Raw genomic sequence first — 27,074 nt, 5'->3', positions numbered from 1 at the left:
AATCATAGGTAAGTTCAAAACATATAGGGGAGGTTAAAAACCATATGATTCATTATTCTTTGTTTTGCTCTTTTCAAAACAGTTTAAGAGAAAAGTATTAATTAATATTCTAGCTTTAAATTGAATTACTGGAAGTAATGAAAAATATATAGTGATTTATTGATTGAATAATATTTGTGTTAATAAAGTATCACGTTTTTAAAAGCGGTGGAGACTATTTCGGAAAATAACACCGTTTAAATAACGTCAGATAAAAAACGTTAGATAAAAAGAAGTAGTTCTTGCAATAAGAAACTTCACAAATGTGTGGATATGAAATGTGTGGCTAAACATACCGGTCAAATGAAAGTTTAGGAATTTTTGCATCTAAAATGCGCTTATCGTTTTTGCTCATATGACTTTTTCTAACAATTATATACAGTTAATATTCTATTATTATTATTTTTTTAATTGTTGTTTGTTTCGAATATTCTATCACAACCGGTCATTTGACCAGGATATTGCTTTATAAGGATCAGAATGTTCAACTTATTGCATTCGATTAGTTGCACATTTCTGCAAAGACTGATGCGTAGTTAGTTCAATCAGAATAACTGTGAATTTAAATTTCAAGAAAGTACCAAAAATTTTAGATTGGCATTTTTGTGTAAGTGACATAAACTAAATATTTTGGTAAGTAGCTTATATTTTATTTTGATAGCTTTACTTCATTTCCAACTCACTCTTAGTTTTGACCCAGAAAAATGTCGAAACAATCAAGACAGTACAAGTTCTTAGAAGAAATAATATCAATTATAAGAATAATTATAAGAATTAGAAATCTTTTCATTCTTATATGTTCTTATAATTATAAGAATAATTTTAAGAATAATTGTAAGAATGATTATAAGAATTATAGAAATAATAATAATTAGAAGAAATATGTTTGCGGAAAATGTACAATAGAAACTCCCTGTATATGTAAAAAATGCTTTGAGCTATGAATTAAAAATTCTTATTCTTTGTGGTTGTAATACATAAAAATTGGTAACATACAATTTTGCTTAATAATAGTAAAGTTGTTTTAGTTTATTTCCTTCCTAACATCCATGTTTCATACATTCAATCAAGAAGTCCGGTCCATTGACCGGCTATGGTAGAAGTAGGTAAGTGTTGTATTAAAGTTTCTCAATAGGAAAAAAAGCATACAATATTTAGCGATTACAAAAATTTCTATTCCTGATAATAAATTACTTTATATTGCAAGTAACATTTACTATTATTAAAAAGGATCGCTATAAACAGAGTCAGAAAAAGTGTACATGACACTTGAGTAAAATGGAAAAAAAAATTATTTAACCTCACATTTAATATTATTGTAAGCAAAAAAAAAAAGATATTGAACTTAATCAGATTTTAAGTACAATCATGAAAAGTAACAAATGAATTATTAAAAAATATATTAATAGAAAAACTGTTCTTTTTTTAGGAAAACAAGCCTACATACACTTTCAAATGTATATTTATTGCACAAAACTATAATCAAAATTACTTGGATTATACTAAAAACGAACTTAAAATGGCATCAAAATGTCAAAGTAATATCGTCTAACTATCCATTTTTTAAAATTCGATCAAAATTACTTTATCTTAAATAATGCTTGTTATTTTAAATAGAAATATCGTTTTTGGTAGATATAAGCATAAGTCTTCAAATTATTGTACCATCTTATTCATTTCAACGAACTAAATATGATATTAATTGCAACCATAAAAATAAAATAAAATAACGAATAATTCATCTATTTTTCTTTTTTGCAACAATTTTTACATGTACTATTACTTTGAAGATTGTTATTTCAAAAAATCTTGTAATAAAGTACCTTATTTGAATGGAGCAAAATAGCCTTTCCTTTCGATCTCTCTCTCGACATCTGTCTATCTCTCTCTTCAATCTCCGTGTTAAATGATACGGTACAAATTTTTATGATTTTATTTATTCTCAGCAGATGGCAGCACTAAATTTAATTGATAGAGTTTTTTTTTTTACATTGTACTATTACTTTAAAGATTGTTATTACAAAAAATTAAGTAATGAAGCACCTTATTTAAATGTGGCAAAATAGCCTTTCCTTTTGATCTCTCTCTTAACATCTCTCTCTCTCTCTTCATCCTCCATGTTAAATGATACTGTACAATTTTTTATGATTTCGTTTATTCTCAGCAGATGGCAGCACTAAATCAAACTAATAGAGTTTTTGTTAAAACTTTTTAATTTATATATTATAATCGAAGAAAAATAAATAATTTGTCTGATAACAATTTAATTATTTTATATATATACAGTGGCGTGCAAATGTCCCTGGCAACTATATATTTATAACTTTTTTTTTAGCTTGTGGCTGCTTTTACGTACAACTTTAAAAAGATACATAAATGTTTTAAAAGACGCATATAGAAACTGCGCTGTATTTCCAGGAAAATAATTTTCACTTAATTTTTGATAGTATTCAAATTAAAACAATAATATAGTTGAAGGAGACATGCCGTTGTATATGAAATTAATTTCATTTAATTTTTAATATTTTCCAAACATTAAGGAAACTGAGCATTTAAATTTTATTAATTAATCCTTTTAACTATCCTAGTTAGTGACAGTGGCTTGCTAACTTTTTCTTCTTTTTTTTCTTCCTTTACTTTTTACTGCTGCAAAGCAGTCGAATGCAAAGAGCAAAAATCATAAACTTAGCTTTCTTTATTACTTTAAAAACTGTTTTATTTTTTTAATTATATTATAATAATTAGTTAGTTTTTTAAATCCGAAACATTTTATCAAATTCTGTTACAGTTGTATAAAATATTTCAGATAATTATGACGACTATGATTTCACTATTATTTAACACCATCAAAATAGATAATAAAAATGGTTTATCAATCGGAAAAATTTTTTTAGTAAAAGGTAAACTAAATCTGTCAAAATTTATTTGATAAATTTTGCTCCATTGAATTTGTCAATAATGCTACACTTTCTTTGTATTTACATTGAGATTAAGGGATAGATTTGAATTTACTGATTCAATATTCAAGAAAAACAATAAAGTAACATTAACTTACATATGTACTGTGCGCAAAAAAAGAAGAAAAAAAACCGATCACCCTGAATAACTTTTGATCTAATGATCAGATTTTCACGTTCTAGGACTCAATCTTAATAGTTTGAGGGGATGGTCTCAAATATGCAAATTAGTAAGTGCAGACGATACTTGAAGTTACGAAATTCGACTTAATAATGTACTTTCTCTGGATAAACACACCCTTTGTTGACAGATTTCTGAGAACCAAAGTATAAGGTTGTAACCGCAATCTGGAAAATATGGTTCCAATAGTTTGGTCAGGAGAACGATCCTAAGCTATTAATTTTACTTTTTGCGTATTTCATTATATCTCGAGAACTTTTTAATAGAATTGAAAAATTCTTGAACACAATTATAAGATTCCTTTATACAAAGATAATTCCATGCAAAAAAATAATCTATTTTTTCGTATTTTATTTAATAATGGTCGAAAAAATTTAAAATGTTGGGTATACAATTTTTTGCATCATTTTAAAGAATATCATTATTCATTTCAAAATACAAAATTTGAGCAAAATCAGTCGAATAGTTCCTGAGAAATGGAATTTCAAAAAAGTCAGATATTTAAAATTTTATTTCCAAGGAACTATTCGACCGATTTTGCTTAAATTTTGTATTTTGCCATGTAAAATTATATTCTCTAAAATGAAGCAGAAAACTGTACACTTTAAAATAAAATAAAAATTTACTATCGTTAAATATAATAATAAATTATACCAAATATTTAATAAAGTTATTTTTCTGCATGGAATTATTTTTGGATAAACGAATTTTATAAGTGTGTGCAAAAACTCTTTAATTCGCTTAAAAAGTTCTCAAGATATAACAAAATACGCAAAAAGTAAAATTAATATTAAGGGGTTCAAAGTTTGAAGCACTCTCCTGATCAAACTGTATGGACCATATTTTTCAGATTGCGGCTACTCCCTTTTTTTGGGGAATCAAAAGTAAAAATAAAAAAATAAAAAATAAAAAGCATATTTAATCTGACCAAAGTACGTTTTTGTATCTAATTTCGTAACTTAAAATATTGTCTGTCCTTATTAATTAGCATATTTACCATTAAGATCAAAAGTTATTCGTCTATTAATTAAATTTTAATAGTAATGGGAAATATAGCAATGTAATATTTACTTTTTAAATTATCGTTATTCAAAGCAAATTGCTGCACTAATCTCTTAAAAAAGTAAATGATATTGAGCGAAATATTTGCAAAATTTCTAGTAGAAATTGAATGAAATACTTTCTTTACAAAATAAAGAGAAAACATCCACAATAATCTAAATAAATACTTCAAATCAAGCCAAATTTTGAAACATTTCTTGTAATATCAAAAAAGATTTTTATTCATTGTTAAGGACAAAGTTTGCTTTTTATCTTTTTATTTTCTTTAAACTAGGCACATTTATAAGCATTGATTGAGAACTGTGCAATTGCGGGTCAATGAAACTAAAATATACGGTATTTAAACCATTCATTTAATAAATTTCCCCTTCATATTGTAATGGTTAACTGAAAATTCAGAGTTTTAAATTTATAGTTTTTATTATCACAAATTAAGAAAAAAATACGAACTGAAAAGTAAATTTAACCGAAAAAATAGTTTTTATGCCATTTTCTAAGGTATCATGATTAAATTACCAAATACTACTACGTTTATCAAATTTTACAACACATTTTAAAACCACATTTTATTGTTAATTACACTGGTAGAAGAAATTAAGAGCAGAGATTATCTCTACAACATACATTGATGCAATATGAAACAATTGGAATGCATCACTCGTTGGAATCGGAAGGTATGAAATTGCCACAGGACAATTTGGGCCAGTTGCCACAGGAAATGATGACCTTATTCAGTGGCCCCCCTCCCCCCAATCTCTAGGACGCATTCACCCCCCCCCAAAAAATTACTAATTCCCCCCTTCCATGTTAGCTTTTTTTATTTATGTACTTAAAAAAAAACAAATTCTCTCGTCTAACTTCTCCCCCCCCCCCAAAACTATTCGTTTTATTTAGTGTAAGAATTCCCCCCCCCCAAGCTTTAAGTGGGCTCATCGTGCCCCCACCTTCCCCCCTGATGGGGGCCCCTGACCCTATTTCAAGTATAAACCAATTTATTCTGCAACCGCTGTTTCATACCTTTCGACTGTTACGCACCATAATGCCCGTGTATTACAATCGGTCAACAAATTCTCTTACAATTAGCAAATTTATTGTTTTAACAAAGCCGTGTGAGCAATTGTGTGTTTTTTCAGAGTGATATATGTCATCAGAGTGTTTATGAACTTGTGCATTCAGAAGATAGAGAAGAACTTCAAAGACATTTATTGTGGAATTCTCAATTACCTCCAGAAAGAACAGATCTCAACTTACAACAAACACTTGGTGAGTATTATTAATGGTGAGTACAGTCTCAAAAAAGAAAAGGTGAGTTCATTTTCATTTATATAATTCTCTCAAGGAATCGATGCTGCTCTTTAATTTGGTGAGTTACTCCCTATTATTTTCAATTAGTTCTTTATTTTCTGATTGTGTCCTCTACTGGTTTGATTTCTCCTTTGAAACTCCCACATAGTAATATTTTCCCTCAGCAAAAGCCTTTTAATGTAAAGGCTACCTTCCAATCTTAAATCGAGACCGCACCAATCCTCAAAACAACCTTCTATATAAAATCCTTAAATCGAGGTTCAAGCGTGAATGAAGGTGAAAATAATCTTAAATTTAGATAAGGATTCTTTTCGCCTTGTATGTTCAGCTAAAATTCACTTTGTCATGAAATTTTAATGGACAATGCAATTTGATCCGATAACTACTGTGACCTCAACTAAAACGTCATGATGGGCCTAAGTGACCATTTTACCTAGGTGATAATACTTCTTAAAAAAAGCTTTAAAATAATTTTTTACCCTTTCAGGATGAAAGGTTTGAAAGTGCAATATTTTTGCTTTATTGAAAAAAGGTTTTTAGTGAAAACATTTTGGTGATAATGAAAAGAAAATTGTTACATGCTTCCTGGGATTGTTTAATCGCTCTTTATCAAATATAATTTGACACATCTTTAAGCTATCTATTTTTGAATTTGGCATACCTACCACGAGCGATTCTATATATTAATGCACCCTCTTCACACACAGTATAAATGCTTCGAACAAAAAGAAGTGAGTTAAAAACGATCAATTCAATTTTAATGAATTGAAAATCAATAGAAATTAATTCGAGCAACAAAAAGAATAACATTAGAGTTCGGTCCTCTATCGAATGATGCCAAAAACACCTATAACCGGGATAGCCTTGTTGGCAGGTCGCTGGACTCGTGAGATGGGAGCTAGAATCAAGGCGGGCAATCTCCCGGCTGGATTCGTAATGGTGACTAGTGCACGTTAAGTTTGTCAGGTCACAAAGTCCCATAACAAATTATGCCTCTGGGTGGTAATGAATTGGAGGTTTATCGGTCCCTGGTTCAGGTCAAAATAACGATCGATGGATGAATAAATGGATGTATGAATGGGTCCGCCCTATAAAACGGGTGTGACGCATGGGTATGGCAGAGTTCGAATTCTTGGCCATAGATGACGCCCCTGGAAAAAAAGAACCATCGCACCCCCTCTGCCTTCATGGCCGACGACAACATCAAAACACCTAATGACATGCCAAATGATAATAATAATAATGAAGAAGAAATGACGAAAAAAAAAACGGCAGGAACCTTGTTGCCAGCCCAATAAATATACTTATCAATTCGAATCAGTGATTTGGTATGTTCGACTACTTTAGTGTTCATTTGTAAATGAAATAAGTCGAAATAAGCTCATTTAAACTCTATAAGGAAATTGATTCCTTTTCTTCAAATAAACCAAGCAAATAGATTAGTTTCAATTAACCAAGTATGCAAACTAATTTGATTAGAATTACTTAAACAAATGTCTCATTTGGTTTTGTTGGCTGAAATGTATAAGTAATGAAAAGAAAAATGATGTCTAATACAAATTAACCTTAATAAAAAATTGTCAGATTTTCTAAAACTAACTCAGTTTTAATTGATAGTTTGACACTTTTATTAGTATTAGTATTTAATTAATATTTGCAAAATTCACTTCAGTTTTTGTTTTAGAATTCCGATTAACAATTTAAAAAACGATCAACATCTTAGAGAATTGAAGTAAAATTTAGCTTATATGGGAGAAATTAAAATTTAAGAGTATGATTTATTTTTTTTAAATATTTTTTTAACGCAGAATCTCTTAAACCAATTTCGGGGAAATTTCGTATTTTGCAATAAAAATTACATAGCTTTAAACGATGTAAAATTTGACTACCATCCAATTCAAAATTATTTTGACCGTTTTTAAATTTAAATAATAAGAAATAGTAGATTATAAAAAAATAATTTTTGTATGGAATTATGTGTGGATAAATAAAATTTATAGTTGTAAGGAAAACATTTTTACATCCGCTTCTAAAATTCCCGAGATAACGTGAAATATGCAGAAAATAGAATTACACTCCCTGGAGAAATTATTCGACGCACTTTAAGTATTTTTACGTGATTGAAACCGGTTTGCACTTGTTTACGTTCGTGCATCAATTGGTTCAATTAGACGATATATAATATAAATTTGACTATTAAATAAATTAGTGTATATATTATATAAATATAGAATGTTTATCATATCGATCCAGAATTGTATTAGTATATTATAATAATTCGATCAAATTATTAAACGCACTGTAGTTTTTTAATAATGACATGATTTGCACGAGTTTATATGCAATACTTTTATATTTAAACATACATGTAATGGGTTTTTATTCGGGAGATTTTTAATATACTTCCTATTTGTATTTATTTTTAAGGTATTGCATTAGAATGTTAACTAATTGATACAGGAGCGTAAAGAAGTGCGGTCTCGTCAAAACAATAAAGCTGTATAGTATCACCTGATAGTTATAATTTTACATAGAATCTTATAGTGCGTTTAATAATTTGAGCAGGGACTGTAAATTATTGGGACAGTATTTAACAGACCGCGTGGCTATCCTCACTTTGATAGTTCCGTCGAAAAAGGTATGTTCTTTCTGAGAAACTACTTTTTTTGGTCTCGTGACTTAATTAATAATTAGGATTAAATATTTAGCATATTTGAGGTCAACTTTTTGAAACATTCTTTCTTAAAAATCCTAACATTAGAAAAAAAAATCCTGAGGATAGTTGATTAAACCCAAAGTTTCAGGAAATTTTGAAGATAAACAAAATTGCCTTTTTTTCCTATATCAAGTGTGAGATTAATTTATGGAATATAATAGCTGCAATATTAAAAAAAAAAAAAAAAAATACTGCGTAACGTTTGCTTTTGAGCAGAATTATTGTTCAGCTTTAACTGAACAATGGCAGCAATTTAATAATTCATCCATTTAAATAATCTCTCAACACTTTATTAAAATGTCAATTTTAAATTTAATATTTTACATTTATAATTTTATTAGAAAAAATTACTGAGTTTAATTTCTATGTTATTAAACATTTTTCAAAAAATATCGGCTAAAAATATAGATTACGATTATTAAAAAATATAATTTCACATTTTTAGGCATCGCTAGCTTAAGATATTAAAAATGACGTTATTTTTCAAAGATTAAGTAAAAATTTTAAAAAGTTAATCAGCTTAGTAATGCTTCTTGCGATAAACTTCCAGCACTTCCGCTGAAAAATGCCTTGAGTTGAATGCTTATTTTGAATGAAAATTCAATTTTCCTTTCCAAAAGAATCCGCTTAATTCCCGGGTAAAACCCGGGTGTTTGCCAATGATTGCAACTCTACTAATATGCAACTTTACTTTCTCATATTTATAATTTTTTTTTATCTTTTTACTGCTAATGAACGGTGAATTAAATCATCCTACACCGTAAATTCAATCATCTGTCCAAAAGTCTGGAAAGTAATGATGTTAAAGAAGACAATTTTTTTGCCTGAACTTTATAAATGAAAATGAAATAAGCGCACACAAAAAGGAATATTTTACTTTTTCCTTGAATGTTTTAACATTACAACAAATAGAATTTACGTGTTTACGTATAATAAATAGAATTTACGTGTTACTGTTTAATGTGTTTTGATGATATCGTCTGCCCAAAAGTCTGGAAAGTAATGATGTTAAAGAAGACAATTTTTTTGCCTAAACTTTATAAATGAAAATGAAATAAGCGCACACAAAAAGGAATATTTTCCTTTTTCCTTGAATGTTTTAACATTACAACAAATAGAATTTACGTGTTTACGTATAACAAATAGAATTTACGTGTTACTGTTTAATGTGTTTTGATAATATCGTCTGCCCAAAAGTCTGGAAAGTAATGATGTTAAAGAAGGCAATTTTTTTGCCTAAACTTTATAAATGAAAATGAAATAAGCGCACACAAAAAGGAATATTTTACTTTTTCCTTGAATGTTTTAACATTACAACAAATAGAATTTACGTGTTTACGTATAATAAATAGAATTTACGTGTTGCTGTTTAATGTGTTTTGATGATATCGTCTGCCCAAAAGTCTGGAAAGTAATGATGTTAAAGAAGACAATTTTTTTGCCTAAACTTTATAAATGAAAATGAAATAAGCGCACACAAAAAGGAATATTTTACTTTTTCCTTGAATGTTTTAACATTGCAACAAATAGAATTTACGTGTTTACGTATAACAAATAGAATTTACGTGTTACTGTTTAATGTGTTTTGATAATATCGTCTGCCCAAAAGTCTGGAAAGTAATGATGTTAAAGAAGGCAATTTTTTTGCCTAAACTTTATAAATGAAAATGAAATAAGCGCACACAAAAAGGAATATTTTACTTTTTCCTTGAATGTTTTAACATTACAACAAATAGAATTTAAGTGTTTACGTATAACAAATAGAATTTACCTGTTACTGTTTAATGTGTTTTGATAATATCGTCTGCCCAAAAGTCTGGAAAGTAATGATGTTAAAGAAGGCAATTTTTTTGCCTAAACTTTATAAATGAAAATGAAATAAGCGCACACAAAAAGAATATTTTACTTTTTCTTTGAATGTTTTAACATTACAACAAATAGAATTTACGCGTTTACGTATAACAAATAGAATTTACGTGCTATTGTTTAATGTGTTTTGATAATATCGTCTGCCCAAAAGTCTGGAAAGTAATGATGTTAAAGAAGACAATTTTTTTGCATAAACTTTATAAATGAAAATGAAATAAGCGCACACAAAAAGGAATATTTTTTATTTCCTTGAATGTTTTAACATTATAACAAATGGAATTTACTTGTTTAATATGTTTAGGTGCTATCTTGACAGTGTCCCGTATCAGGAAACTCATTTCCTGGTTTCGCAGTTTGGTTAATATTCTTTTAAATAACTTTGGGGTGCCTTGATTGTGTTTTCATCGATAACTAATAATTTACACAAGTCACAAGTACTTTAAATATTGTAATAAGGACATCGTAATACTCTAAAAAAGTGTCATATATTTTCCTTTTAATTACGCGACATAATATACAGTATTGTTTATACTCCATGGAAAATACGCATCAATACCTAACAATATGAGAAGAAATAATATTTGCTTAGCCCATCATAATGTACTGTAGTTATTTAAAGAAAGTTTTTTTTTAATAACATATAAAGTTGACGCCCTCAAAATAGAGCCCAATATCAGCAAAAATATGGCTTCTATAATTCCTTTAGGAATGCACTTAATATTAAAGATTTTGGTTGGTCTAAAACACACTGCTGATTATCTCTAGAACAACTGGATCGATTTTAATAACATTTGATGCGTAAATACATTGATACAATCCAAAACAAATAACCATTCAATAATTTTAATACGCACGCATGATCGTGCGTTGGAGGCATGAAATTGCCACAAGACAATTCAGGCTAATTGTCACAAGAAATGATAAACTGCCTTATTTCAAGTATGAAATGACGCTAAAAGGCCTGTATATCTGTAAGAAGGGACCACACCCTATTAACCCCTTTTTTTGTTTACTCTGCAACCGCTGTTTCATACTCCAACGAGTGTTACGTACGATCCTCCGTGTGTATTACAATTGTTGAATGGCTATTTGTTTGTATTGTACATTAAAATCGATCCTCTAGAGATAATCGAGCTCTTAATTTCTTGTAATTAATGAATCCATAAAAACCATTAAAAAAAAGAAGGAAACTAATGGATGATGAATGAAAACTTGTTTTCCTGAAAGGATTAACTAAGATTTAATGTTTCAGAAAACTGTCAATATCTGGAGCGAAATTTCACCGTTCGTTTTCGCTGTCTTTTGGACAATACATCCGGATTTTTGGTAAGAAAAGTTTGACTCTTATATTATTTTCTAAATATTTGAATGCAACTTATTGTGTGAATATTTCAGAGATTAGACATTCGAGGGCGAATCAAAATTCTTCATGGGCAAAATCAGAAAGAACCACCTTTAGCATTGTTTGCTGTCTGCACACCGTTTGGTCCTCCATCCTTACTTGAAATGCCTCAAAAAGATTCCATGTTTAAAAGCAAACATAAGTTGGATTTATCTCTAGTCTCAATGGACACAAGGTATGCAATTTATTTATTTATTTTAAAATGATAGAGTGTTCCGTTAGCTGGGCGCAAGTGAAAAATCGCCGAATAATGTAGAACTTCAAATTTCTTGCAACTAATTTCTTGCAACCAAAAGATTTCCAACAACCATAACTTGGCGGAATTATACGTTATTTGGCGATTTTTCGCTAACGGAAAAGTACCGATTGAGTTATCTGTATACATACCTAATGTACAAAGTTTAAAAATTGAAATACCCCTCAATTTGAGTTCCTTTCTTCTGAAATTGTTTGAATTCATGTGACTTATTTTTAATGAAGATTTTAAGTAGCTTGTATTATCTAAGATAAATTCGACTAGTCATAAACGTAATAAAAAAGTAATCTAATGGGAGTAAAAATAAAGCTATCAAAAATGAGCAGTTTATTATGAAATAACAGTACACTATCTTTTATTCAAAGTTTTCTCCATTACTAGACACTACTTTTTCAAATCTTTTGGGGAGCATTCAGATACCACGTCGTCTTCCGAGGATAATCACGAATCGACCCTCGGTTTCTTCAAATGATGTAAATTTCTGATCAGACTGTCATTGACCGGAATAGGTAATAATCTGGCAAATACAGCTTACCATTGTACTTCCAAGTAGCAATTTTCAATGTCTCTTGGCTTCAGTTCGCATGGAACAAACTTCCTTGTTTTTAGATCATTCCCAACCATTTTAAACGATATGAAATTGCTTGCTGAGTCACTGTAATGTAAGAGCAAATTCTTTTTGCTTCTCGGACGAATCCAATAATTCCTTGTCTTCGTACAATTTCGGCCTTCCACTGCATTCTTTGTCTTCCACGTCAAACTCACTGTTTTTAAACTTCTGACACGATAACTTCTCTCACTTAAAGCAGCCTCACCACATGCTTCTCCAAGCAATCGATGCTCCTCAGGCGCAGATCTCTTCAAATTAAAGAAGTAAATCAAAAGTTCCCGCAAGTTACGCTTATTTCGCACAGACATTTTTACACGAAAAAAATTATGTAACGCTAATACGGAATCACTAATATTTGAAGGTTATGTTGTTACCAGATGAGCAAACTTACAATAAGACGTTTAAGACTTGTCAATTTCTACATAACCTTCTAGTAGTGCTCTCTTGTAACTTATTTTAACATCCAATGAATGTATATTTACACAACATTTTGCAAGCAATAATAAGTTGACAGGCGATTATATTTCTGCTAAATATTGACACCTCATAACTTCAACCAGTTCAAAATACAATAGAGATCAGCAAAATTAACCTCTTTCTTTTATTTTGCTAAAACAAAAAAGAACAAAAAATAGTATAATTTTCTTAAGTCAAAATATATCTTGAAACATTTGTAAATTTGAGATATGGTACTTAGTTTTACCTTCAAATGTAAGAAGTTTATTTTTTAATTAAATTTGATAGAAAAACGTTTTAAGTAACTAGAAAATAAATAAAATCAAATAAAAAATTTTCCTCAACATAAGCTTAAACATTCACCCCTATCGTTTTTTATTGGCAAGCATTAATGCTCGTGAAAAATAATTTTTAAATTTAATTTTCAAAACTTCGCATTGAAAAAAAATTTTTTAAGCTGTTTTTATAAATTTGTAATGGAAATGTAATGTAATTAATTTAAATTTCTGTTATTATTTTTCAAAATATTTTAGGGGAAAACAACTTCTAGGATTTTCTGATTCTGAACTTTCGAATAAAGGTGGTTATGATCTTGTTCATTACGATGATCTCGCTTATGTTGCCAGTGCACATCAGGAATGTAAGTTGTCTTCTTAATTATATACGCATCCTGTATTTAGTGTACTTCTCAATTGGTTGACTGGTTCTAATGCCACTTGCCACACGGGCAAGCCTGCTGGGTGAAACCGAGCAAATTTAAGGCAGAGTGTGAGATTCTTGTTTTTCAGTGGCGCCATCTATGGCCGAGAATTCGACTTCTGCCACATCATACGTAACACCTGTTTTATAAGGCGGACCCATTCATACATCCATTCATTCATCCACAGATCGTAATTTTGACCTGAATCAGAGAACGATCGATCTCCAATCCAGTACCCCCAGAGGTATTGATCTGTTATGGGAACATGGAGGACTTTGCGACTCGACAGAATTTTAACGAGCATCAGTCACCAACTACATAGGGAGTCCTCGGCCGGCGTTGTTCGAATCCACGAACTCTCGGGACCCAACGCCCTACTGACCAGGCTGCCCACTTCTCAATTAATTTATTATTTCGATATCTGGCTTATATGAGTGCTTCTTAAAATTTTTAGTTGTGGGGACTATCAAATTTATAAATATATATAGATTGACTAAATTATTGTATAAGATTCCATGTAAAATCTTAATTATAATATACAGCTTTATTGTTTTTACTCGGATAAAACCGTGCGTATCAATTGGTGAACATTGTAATACAATACGTTAAAATTAAATACAAATAGGAAGTATATAAATATATAGTTACCAAGAAGGCTAAATAAAAGATCGACACTGTGAACATGAAAATGAGGGTTGCGTTAAATTTTGACACAGTGAAGAATGCCTCTGAGAACAATGTATAACTGAGGTAGATTTTCTTTCTGCAGAAGAGAATCCATTATTTTATAACCCAATATTTGGGCTTCAACTCCTCGTAATTTTGAGCCAGAAAGACTGGATCAAGTATTGGGAGAAATTTGCCTTCGTGGAGGACTTCTTGATGGAACTAACCCGCATTTGCGTTACATGGAGAGTTCTCATGGTTGGCCAGACGGCAAGGGGACCCGTGATTCGTCTGCCATTGAGAAAAATTAACATCCACACTGTGGTCGGTGCAAGCCTGATGGTGAATTCGTATCGACCAGTCATCACTGGGATTCGAACCCAGTTCATTTCATTAGAAGGCGAAAGCTCAATCCTCTGAGCCATCACTGCGCCTGCTTCAGCAGTGGCCAAGGGAAGGTTCAAGAAAACCGGGTTTTGGCACTACTCAGAGGGTATCAGAATTTCGAGCTGCAGTGCAGTGACACAAAAAACTCTTAGAAATCAGTTACTTCAAATACAGTTCAGAGGGAGACGCTCACTCCAAGTCACTGCCGAAGTGAGTGGTGTTGAATTAGAGCTCACTTGAGAAAGATCTATTTTGCTTTGTGATGAAAGTCGGTTCTGTCTTGGTGCAAATGATTGGTTGGAAAGTGAGTTCCGACCTAGATACTACATCTAGAGTTATGGTCTGGGGGGCAGTGCAAATTCATATGTCAACTTGTTTTGTTACGATTCGTGAGCAGCATTTGAGGGGGTATTTTCCACCAGGATAACCCTCATACTGCTGTTGTGACCCAAACATGCTGTACAGAATGTTGTACTTTCGCCAATATGCGACATCATTGGACGACAACTTCAATGTCATCCACAGCCAGCATCCCTGTATTGGCTGACTAAGTGCAACAGGCAAGAAACTCCCAAAAAGACATTCCAGTTTACATGCTTGCATTAAAAATTCTGGTAGTCACACCTCTTATTCGTGTACTACTATTAGTATTTAACATTTGAAATGGTTTTTCTCTTAATTGCATTAACCTGTGATCTTGAAACTTTAATTAATTAAATATGCTACTCAGACAAACGCATTCTCGAAATTTCTTTACTCCGGAATAATTTTCTCTTCTTGCTGGCATTTCCGATATATATATATATATATATATATATATATATATATATATATATATATATATATATATATATATATATATATATATATATATATATATATATATATATATATATATATATATATATATATATATATATATATATATATATATATATATATATATAATTAAAAAAAGGGGCAATCCACTAAGACAAGTGAATTATCCGAAAATCTGACACAACTAAGACAAAATTGACCAGCGTCCAAGACCCAGTACCACACTGTTAGAAGCAAACTTTTGGCCCATATCTTGGGAACCGATAGCTTCTAGAACTGATACATATTATTTAAATATATTTTCACTGTTTTCTCCTTCAGTAAAAAATTTAAAATTTTAAATAACTTGAAATATAAATCGTGGTCTCCAAAAAAGAAAAGCAATTGCTCCCTTGGAGTTGATTTTTAAAAAACAACGTCTGTCAGAGAAATGCTGGGTTCATCGACCTTTTCTTAAAAAACGAATGTACATGTTCCCGTGAATGACCAAAATCAAGAGAATGTCGACTTTCACCTGCATATGTCAATAACGCATAGTCGATTTGGTGAATGTCCGAAATATTTTTTGTCAGATTTGATATTCATTTTTTTTGTTGAAATTATGATATTTATTCGACATTTTAATATCTACTGAGGAAGCCGACCGGCCTGTGTAGGGAACTGTCATTACATTAGAAAGGTTCTGGGTTCGAATCCCGGGCAAGGCATGGCTGTTGTGGGAGCGACGTTGGCCCACCTAATATGGTGCCCCTGAAAGAGAGGCCAACAAAATCACCCTGTATTTACGGATGAATTGACGGCATTGGAATATCTACTGAGGATAGAGTAGGAGAAACATTCGGAAGGCCGGTTAAATGGCACTTAACCAATGTTTTCACTAACAGTGGATTTATCCAATGCTCTTCTGTACTTACAACGATTTTATGTAACAAAAAGGAACATTATATAGAAATATAAACTCCTATGTATTTTGGTTATGTTGATTTGAATGAGAACATACAATAGAGCTAATATTTCACAAGTTTTATTGATAAATCTATTTTTTGACACGTACTTATTTGCACTTTTTGCATTACAGTCTAGTAACAAGTTAGACAAGTGAAGTATTTTATCACGCGTATATATTATTCCAAATAAAACTAAACTCAAGAATCTAATAGCTTAGAGGTGTGAATAATGGATACAAAATATACAATGTTTACATTGTATCTATTGACTAATTTGAGAAATTTTTTTGCATTAAATCTAATGAAATGAAGCACAAGGACTCGCAATATTCTACAATTTTATTCCTGCTTCTACTTGTACTTTTCTTCTAAACTGTTATTTATTGAGTATTCTTTTGTCTCATTCACTTGAACGTTAAAAAACATACAATACCTCACTCGTCTAGTTATTTGAAAGTGTCATTAAGTATAGTAACATGAAAGCGCATCTTATTTCTTTTTAGTGCTGAAAACAGGTGCCTCGGGACTTATAGCTTATAGACTTCTTGCAAAGGATCTCAAATATCAATGGTTACAGACTAGTGCTAGACTAGTTTACAAAAACAGCAAACCAGATTTTATACTTTGCACCCACAGACCTTTAATGTAAGTATATAAGAAAATTATTCAAATATATCAACTTTTATAGGTCTAAAACATTTCCCTGTTTTGAATAAGCTGTACTACTTCAAGGGACGCCATAGCACGAGAGAAATTTTTCGTTGCAAATTCACTTCCATAACTAATTTAAAGTGAGTTCAGACAAACCTAAAACAAGCCATGAAGTTACTGAAAAGAAAACATCAAAACGAAAATAAATGACGCGAAGATAACTTAGGATTACGTTATGGAGAAGTCCAACAATTTGTTTTCAGCAATTCATGTCTTATTCTAGGCTTGCCTCAATTCACTTTTTCTTCTTTTTCAATTCTAAATTAGTAATGGAGGAGAATTAGCTCTCCCGTGGTATGGCGTCCTCTTAATAAACCAATATGACATAAATTTATGATACAGAAGAATAATATTAACTCTCTATAGTAACAAATTTATTTGGAATATTCAACATTCATTGTTCTTAAACAAGGAAATGAATGAAATGATTTGAATTTCAAAATCTTTCTTAAAAAATTTTATTTTCAATATTATTATAAGTACAGAAAAATAATATTAATTCTCCATAGTAACAATTATTAATTTATTTGGAATATTCAACATTCATTGTTCTCAAACATGCATATAAAAGAAAATATTTTTAGATTCAGAAGTTTTTTTCAAAATGTTAATTTCAATATCTATAGTGTATGATCCTCAATGATTATGCTTTAAAAAATCTTGTCAACATATAAAACGAATTGGAGGCAGCATTTAGATAAGCATTATTAAAACATAACGAATCACTACTGAGGAAAAACCTGTTTTATTGCCGGAGAAAACTCGGAGGAATAAAAAAGGTTTATTCGAAACAATTTTCAGAAGGCAGTTAAATAATAAGGATGTTTTTTACTACACAGCAATGAATCACCAGGTTTCAATCGTGTTTTTTTGTTTTTTTTCAATGATTAATCTGAGATTCCCAACTTTCAAATGTGATCATTAAGAAACACCTTTAACATAAAGAGGGTAATATTTAAGCACTGAGTACAATCAAATCTGTCAAATCACTAGTAAGGAAGGTGTAATAAGAAAGTCTCAATTTATCCTCCTTCCTCTGACAAAGTTTCGACAAGGTTTTCAGTAGTGAATCGCGAGATTTTCATTACGTTTCCCCTTCTCTACTTTGAATTTTATTATTTTATATGTAATATTATTAAAAAATATATTATAAAATATTATATATATTGTTACTTTACAGATTTATGAAACTTTTTGTCAAAGAAAAGGACAGATTATTTCTACCTTAAACGCAAAGCCAAACTATAACTAAAAAATTTTATATATGTCAAGTAATAAACTGGTAATTATATATAATAACCTGTAATTATGCATAATCACTACTGAATTTGGTAAGTATGATAAATCTTTGAAAATTTATCAAATTAGCGAGTTTTATTGCATGATTCCCAACTCGTAACGGTAAATGTAGTAGAAGTCCCTAACTTTACGAAAATTCGTTCAGTTTGCTCAACTGCTTGACTTTGCAGCAACCTCCAGTCTGATAAGTGCAAATAATCTGGCAAACTTTGTAATTCTAAATGTCATAACAGTCTAATATGCTTAAATAAGCATTCTTAAAATATTTAGTAATTTGTAGTAATAGCATTTAACGAAAAAAAAAATTTCTTTCTCTAGAATTACGCAGTTTGTATTTTTATTTGCAATTATTTTGTTCATTTCACAGCACCAGTCTGTCTTTTATTCCAATTTTGTTCAGGCTAAATAAATGACTTCAAATAACCATTTATTGACTGTTTGTGCTCTCTTACGCCAATGAGTAGTCTTACTCTATTCTACTCTCAGTCATAATCATATTTATCATTACGAGTTGGGAATTATGACGGCTAATTTGATACATTATCAAAAAGGTATCATACTTACCAAATTTAGCGACCGGTTATTATATATTATAACCAGTTTATCACTTTTAACGTAACACACACACACAGATATATATATATATATATATATATAATGTAATTATGTATGGTTCATTTAAGCCGTAGGGTTACATAACGTAAAGAATTGTCTAGGGTTTTCAAATGGACAAAAGCTTATATATTTAAAAAAAAAACTATTAATTTTCTTAAAAAAATTGTATTTTTTCTCCTAGATAAAAGTTATTAAATTATTTTCAATTTTGGTATATTTTTATGAGTTCAAACAATGCAGTATTGTGAGTATTAAGAACTTTTGCAAAAAAAAAAACCTTTGCAAAAACTTTTGCAAATCTAGAGCCTTTTTTATCTTGCTATTTTGATAATTTTTATCTTAATTTTATAACCATCATTGACCAGCCGACCCAATTTTAGGGTTCCTAATACTAATGTTCAACTACGTAGCCTTGTAATTTTGAACTCAATCCAGAAGACAAGGGAACTCCTGGATCGGGAGAAATTGTATTGAGTTCAAAACTACAAGGCTAGGTAGTTAGGTGGGTTGTGTTTATTGAGAAATCTCATACTTCGTCTTTTCCAGGGAAGAAGAAGGAAGGGATTTGCTTGGTAAGCGTACAATGGATTTCAAAGTAACATATTTAGACAGCGGTTTGGCAACAATGAATGATCGCAGTGGAATGTTATCTGATAGTGACTTTATTATGCGTTGTCAACGTAACAGACGGTATAAATCTCAAATACGAGACTTGTTGTCATGTCGTAAGAGAAAAGTACCGGATACCTATATTGAAGATACTCCTTATAATAATATGTATACGTACTCTTCAACGGAAAATGGACTTTCACCCTATGCAACGGTACCTCAAAATATATTCACAGCTGCAATAGATAATAGTAGATTCTTATCTGCTGAAAATTTTTTACATTATAGACATCTGGGTGGATATTATCCTGATTACAGTCATCAATACACCAGTAATGGATTTTTAGATATGGCTAGGTTTTCTACCTACCCAGATGGTTCCCAGTTTGCTAAGGAGGAAAAATACTATCCTTGCCAGTTAAATGGAGAACAAAATAATAAACCATCTTGTTGTGAAGATGTACGCTTAATGACAAGCGCTGATTTAAACTGTTTTCCTTCGACAGATTGTATTAATGTTTTAAAACCACATCTCAGGGATATTTCTAAGGATAATAAATCAGCATTTACAAATGACACTAGGCAGAGTGTACTCATGTGGGGTAATTCTCTGTCAACTAGTCATTCTATATTCGATTCAAAACTTTGTCCTCATCTAGATACAAATGCATGTAAATGGAGTGCCGCTACAACGCCAAAATCTTCTTCCCCACAGAATAGTACAAGTCCTGCAAGTGGAAAAGTAGCTCCTTATACGACTACTGCCTATCATCCAGATCCAGTAAGTTTTTAAAGATCCTTCTTACCTCAATAACTTCTTCAAATTATAAATGTTTGTTATATTCAAATAGAATTGCTAAATACAATTCCAGTCGTATCTTTCGAATTAAACTGACTTCCACGAATGTCCTCAGATCTGAAAAGATAAGAGCTGTTCAGACAAGAATTGAATAACTTCCTCAAAATATAAATGTTTTTTTCATTCAAATAGAATTGCTAAATACAATTCCAGTCGTATCTTCCGAATTAAACTAACTTCCACGAATGTTCTCAGATCTGCAAAGATAAGAGCTATTCAGACAAGAATTGAATAACTTCCTCAAATTATAAATGTTTGTTTCATTCAAATAGAATTGCTAAATACAATTCCAGTCGTATCTTTCGAATTAAACTAACTTCCACGAATGTCCTCAGATCTGAAAAGATAAGAGCTGTTCAGACAAGAATTGAATAACTTCCTCAAATTATAAATGTTTGTTTCATTCAAATAGAATTGCTAAATACAATTCCAATCGTATCTTTCGAATTAAACTAACTTCCACGAATGTTCTCAGATCCGCAAAGATAAGAGTTGTTTAGACAAGAATTGACGTCGGGACAATTCCTAGACTGACAATATGAGTTATGATCAGGGCTCGAAATATTTCCCGGCTTGTCCAACATTGTTCTCCTTTGAAACTAACTTCCAAATAAACAAAAATATAATTATTTATTACAAACATTTATATAAATTGCACAATTAATTAGTAGTTACTAGGATTACATTAACCAGTAATAAAAGAAATACTAGGTTACTAATAGTAACCTAGTATTTCTTTTATGAAATAATTTAAATGACAAAGGTCAAGTTATCTGGAAAGTCAATTTATCCGAGGATACTGCGTTTTTTAAATGAATTAAATATGACGTTTGCCAGTTCCACAATCAAGCCAATGATTTACAGAGGTTTCTTCACAGAAATCTGAAAGTTTTTTCTTATTTAGATAGATGTTCATAATTGCGCTTAACGCTTATTGTTTAAGACCAGTAATGTGCTAATACAGTACGCAATGTGTTTTTTTGTAAGTTCATTGCTGAAAAGCCTTTTTCAACTGCTGCAGTAGTCCCAGACAGAGAAAGCATCAATTCCACCATGCGCAGTATGTTGCTGTATTGTGGGTCATTTTGCTAGATTAGAGGGTCATTTTAGAAGTGAGGAGCTAGACTCTTGTAAGATAACAAAAATTGAAAATGTATCACGAACATTAACGGGAAAATGGCCGTCCGCGCGGACGTCGGATTCCAGAAATTCGTTGTCCGCGGGGAATTTTTGACCGCCGAGGATGGGCGGACGGGCGGTTTCTCGAGCCCTGGTTATGAATCTATCCGACATCATTCCAGGACTATTGACTTTACGATTCCTTTATTGATTTCCTGCAACGTGATTGCATCGTTGAGTTCATTATAGTCCTAGAAAGTTGAGTCTACTCTTGAAAAAGAATGTCTTCCTAAGTCAAAATTCTTGATGGACCATCAAAAAATTTCGATGGTTTATGTTGGTTTCAGTGTGATTCATGATGGTCCAACATCATTTGATGGTCACCATCATCCAACATTTTCTATTATGTATTCATGGTTTTTGGTATGCTGACAAATTTCCATCATTCCATGATGGAAAATGCTACTTTAATACTATGATCGTCAACAATCAAGAGAAGTTAGACTCTCATCGACCAACAATCTATGATGGTTCCAACTATACATTTCATGATGGTTTAATGGGAATTCTTGTTGGTTGTCATTAATATAGAATCAAAGTAACTTGGTTTTTTTTTATGTTGAACCATCATAAATCAGTCCGAATTCCAACATTGGGAGGGTGGTTGTTCATGATCGCTTGAACATCTGATTTCTAGGATACTACGATGGAAATTCGTGATGGTTAAACATAAACAAACAATCAACTCAAGTTGTTATTCTTATGTTGGACCATTATAAATCAGTCCGAATTCCTACATTGAGGTGATGGTTACTAATGTTGGTTGCCATCAAAAAATATAATGGTTCATGATGGAATTATTCATGATTATTATCAAGATTATGTTGGTCCATCAATAGAAAACCATCAAAAACTTTGACTTGGGTTCATGACTTCACCAGAATTCATCTTCTCTTACCTATCAGGGGCATACATAATATTTATTATACACAGCAATTTTTCTTGTACCTTTAGACCAGTGGCTCATATTTTGTCACCTATCGACCTCTTTGGTTGTAACCTATTGCCCCTCTTCTCTCTCCTGTTCTTATTTTTTACCTAAAAAAACACGCAACTATAAGCATCAAAAATACTGAATTGGAAAAAAGAAAGAATTAAAAATGTATTTTTTAATACGTTTTTTTCCTTTTCTTTCTTTTTTTTTAAAAAAAGGGACCAGATTTTTGAAGGAAAACAATTAAATTATTACATTTTCTTTCAAAATTAGATTCTAGGATAATTATAAGTGTTACTGATTGAAAAATATGTTGTTCATCTTTGCGCATTCAGTTCAAACATGAATATTCGTCAGAGGTTCAAGCAAATGTTCAACCTATTACTTTGTTCTGAGTGGAAGAAAGATATTTAATCAATCTAAAATATTGGGAGAACAAATAAGTTTTCACCTTTTACCATCAAAAATTAACAGTTTATTATGAAAAAACGGTCTATTATCTTTTAGTGAAAGTAAGTCTACATTACTTGACACTTCCCATCTTTTTGGGAAAATTCAGACACCCTATCAGACTTCATCTATCCATGAATAGATCCATTCCTTGGTTTTTTCAAATAATGTAAATTTCTGCTCAGACAGACCATGTGCCATCGACCGGAGTAGGTGATAATCTGAAGCGGAAAGGTTTGGTAAAAACAGCGGGTGGGGTAGAACTTCTCATTGAACTGTTTAAAAATAGCGAAATCAATTTTCATGAAAAATCGACGTTTAATGACTCTTGGCTTCAGTTCATATGGCACCCGATTTCCTTGTTTTTGGGTAATTCCCAGCTATTTTAAGCGATGTGGAATAGCTGGTTGAGTCACTTGTAATGTAATAGCACGTTCGGGATTAATCTTCCTCCAAGCATTCTTCCAATTCCTCGTCTTCGTTTAATTTCGGCCTGCGCTTTTTGTCTTCCACGTCAAATGTTTTTAAACTTGAACTTTGAAACCACTTACGACAACTTTTGTCACGTAAGGCAGCAAGTTATCCAAGCAATCGATGCACCTCAGCTGCAGATTTGTGCATATTAAAGAAGTAAATGAAAAGTGGACGTTTAAATGACATTTTTGCACGAAAACAATTACGTAATGCTAATACGGAATACTTTAAGGTTGTTACCAGATAAACAATAAAACGTTTAACACCAGTCACATAACCTTCTACCATCTTATGATGCAACTTATTTCTACACCCAATATCAATTCACAAACTTTTTTTTTAAATTTATTATTTTTTTAATTCGTAATTTTTTGTCTGTCAATTCCGGCTTCGTATAAATTTTCGATTTTCGGTAGCTTTTATTTATTTTCTTTTTAATACTCACACCTCCTGAGAACTCTCTGCCTTAGACACTCATTTTTCTCAATGCCGAAAAAAACACCTCTACAGCAATGAATGTGCATTTCTCCTTCATCACAGCATAGTTGGCTAAGATTGTTTTAATAGCGGTTTTCATTTAACAGCCCCTTGTAAATCCAAGTACTAATATTACACGGCATGTCCACATTTTAAAAATACGCATTAACCAACCCATTAAACAAAGTTTCATACTAAAAAAAATATTCATTAGGCCAGTAAATAGATTTTAGTCATACTTTTATTTTTTGTATTAAATACTATATCTCAAAAATTCGATTACAAAAAATAAAAACAGAATGCTATAACAGAGAAAGAAAAATCCAAACTATATTTTATGTATGCTGCCATGCAATTAAAAAACCAACCAACTCTTAATTGAGATTTTTACACTACCGGTCAAAAGTTTGCGAAAATTTTGAAATCTACGAAAAAATGGTCTAAATTCAAATGCTTATAGAACTGCGAAAAATCAGTCAAATTGCATGCAAATTTGATATGTTCTAAAGTGAATCCTCTACATTTAGTTACATATGATCAAATTGCAATACTTTGTTTTTTGCGATCTGAATCCAGCTTTTCATCATGGGTTGTTTCTATGGTGAAAAAAGTTGCTAAGTTTGAACACTTGCCAAACTTGCAAAAAAAAATTTATGTACTTTCTGTTAATGGAAAATAGTTATTTGAACCGTTCTGTGTAAGCCCTCAAAATTTCAAATCGTTTCGATTTGTTTTGACGAAGTTATAGAATTTTGAAAAACATGTGTACTTTTCTCGATTTTTGAGCATTCCACATATGCAGTCTTTTGGTCTATACCTCTTCTACCAAAGAGCTTTTTAATTTTAATGTTTTCTATATTTTCAAATAATTAATATTTATTATAAAACAAATACTCTTATTCATTATTGTAACTATTATTGTTTATATTTATTGTTTATATTTATTGTTTATATTTATTGCTTATATGTATTAGTTTTGTTGTGATATTTTTACTTTACATTAAATTAAAATAAAAAGTTATAACAATAATTACATAAATAATTCTAAAAAAATAATATCAATAGTATAAAAAATTTGAATTTTTAATGAACTATTTTATTTACAGCAGGTCAAATATTTAACATATTCTTATTCGTATTTTGTAATTAAATAAATTAACATTTAAATCTTAGATTCCTCGAACCATCCACCTTTTGCTTTTATTATAGCCTTACATATGCGTGGCATTCGATCTAACAAACCATTAATCACTTCAAGTGATATAGAGTTCTATTCCTGTTGTAAAATGTCCCATAACTGATTTCGATTCGAAATATCAGAGCATCGTTTGCAAGAACAAACAAATTTTCGATGAAATGTGACATTTATGAGATATTGTTTTAATTATATTCATAATAAATTCTTTGTAATTACAATAATGAATAAGAATATTTGTTTTATAATCAATATTAATTAGTTGAAAATATAAAAAACATTAAAATTAAAAAGTTCTTTGGTAGAAGGTGTATAGACCAAAAGACATCATATGTGGAATTCTCAAAAATCGAGAAAAGTACACATGCTTTTTCAAAAATCTATAACTTCATCAAAAAAGAATCAAATCGATCTGAAATTTTTAGGGCTTACATAGAACGGTTGAAATAACTATTTTCTATTAACAGAAAGTATAAAACATTTTTTTTTCAAGTTTGGCAGGTGTTCAAACTTAACAACTCTTTTCACCATAGAAACAACCCATGATGAAAAGCTGGATTCAGCTCGCAAAAAATAAAGTATTGCAATTTGATCATATGTAACTAAATGTAGAGGGTTTACTTTAGAACATATCAAATTTTCATGCAGTTTGAATGATTTTTCGCAGTTCTATGAACATTTAAATTTCGACCATTTTTTCGTAGATTTCAAAATTTTCGCAAACTTTTGACCGGTAGTGTATATATTTGGCATCTTTGTATGAATAGCAACATATTGCAAAAAAATAATCTATTTTTTTAGCAGTTTTCCAAAATTCCGACTAAATCTTCTTATTTTCAAACAGAAAATGTCGTAACTCCCAATTGCAATTGAAGCTGTCATTGTTAAAAGTAAGTTTTTAAATATTAAAAAATTAGACAAAAAACGCTTTTCATTTTCACAAAACTGCTGCTTTTCACCATATTAATGCTTTGTGCCATTTTCAAAATAAGCATAAACAGAGTTAAAAAAGGATTACGTGAAATGCTTACCTAAATTTAAAATAAAAGCTTTAAAAATTCAATCTTATCATCATATCTATGGATGATGGTTGCCCGGTTCACTGATAAAGCTAAGTGCCCGTTATATCCCAACACTGATAGTTTTTTCTTAAGTTAAAGTGTAGACATTGACAGGGTATATCCTGCACTAATGCAATTTTTTTAGATTAAGTGCTTGAAAAAAAAAGTATAGAAATCGTAAAGAACTAAAAAACCCTAGTATTCGTGTAGCCAACGCCTCCTGCAACTGAAAGACTCCACTCGGTTTCCGATCAGACCACTATGAAAGTAAGCCACTTTGCGAAAGAGTCCTTAATATAAAATCTAGTAAAAATAAGAAAGTGGTAGCAAATATATGTCTCAAAATTTGTTTAATTTATGATTATGATTGGTTTGTCTTATTTACTTGTCTACCACTACAGATTCAATTCTCAAATATGTATGATAAATTTTTCTCAGTCACTTTTAAAATAGAATTTGGGTTCATGCGCACAACTGGTTCACTTTTTAAATAGTCAGTACAGACTATTTATAAGAAACCGTGTGGAGGCTTTCTGATGCAGGAGGTGATGGTCGTGAGCAGCGTATAGTGCAGCTTTCAGGAGAACTCCTCCAGACATCTGGTCATGGCTTGTACTATGTTTACTTGAAATAGGGGTGTGGGGTGAATATAGTTTGCCTAAAATAACAACTCCTCCAGATATTCGTCTGAACCTGTGGCGGTGACTATGGTAACGAGGTATAACTATTTCAAGTAAGGGTGAGAAGTGGTTTCGGGTCGGGTCAAAGAGGGAAAGGGAATCTCTTCGGTCTATTATGTTAGTCCTAGAATGAAGCTACCCTCCTTGAAATGTGTCATT

At 30.7% G+C, this 27,074-nt stretch overlaps 1 protein-coding gene and 1 long non-coding RNA gene across 3 annotated transcripts in view; both read left to right on the top strand.

Moving 5' to 3' along the window:
* The window catches only part of LOC147801848 (uncharacterized), a 288,458-nt gene that overhangs the window by 195,681 nt on the left and 65,703 nt on the right, over positions 1-27,074 (top strand). The window lies entirely within an intron of this gene.
* Positions 1-27,074, top strand: part of LOC107454134 (aryl hydrocarbon receptor) — a 148,427-nt gene that overhangs the window by 98,997 nt on the left and 22,356 nt on the right. For both annotated transcript variants that reach the window (XM_016071206.4, XM_016071205.4), the window contains exons 5-10: positions 5,373-5,502; positions 11,382-11,455; positions 11,525-11,706; positions 13,387-13,493; positions 16,876-17,017; positions 19,544-20,387. In XM_016071206.4, coding sequence (XP_015926692.1) covers positions 5,373-5,502; positions 11,382-11,455; positions 11,525-11,706; positions 13,387-13,493; positions 16,876-17,017; positions 19,544-20,387 — 1,479 coding nt within the window. The remainder of the gene's footprint in view (positions 1-5,372; positions 5,503-11,381; positions 11,456-11,524; positions 11,707-13,386; positions 13,494-16,875; positions 17,018-19,543; positions 20,388-27,074) is intronic.

This window comes from Parasteatoda tepidariorum, chromosome 11, assembly GCF_982258835.1.
Source record: "Parasteatoda tepidariorum strain Cologne lab strain chromosome 11, Ptep-v5.0, whole genome shotgun sequence".
NCBI classification, from domain to species: domain Eukaryota; kingdom Metazoa; phylum Arthropoda; class Arachnida; order Araneae; family Theridiidae; genus Parasteatoda; species Parasteatoda tepidariorum.
The sequence above is the reverse complement of the archived record's forward strand: the minus strand, read 5'-3'. Positions and strand labels throughout refer to the sequence as shown.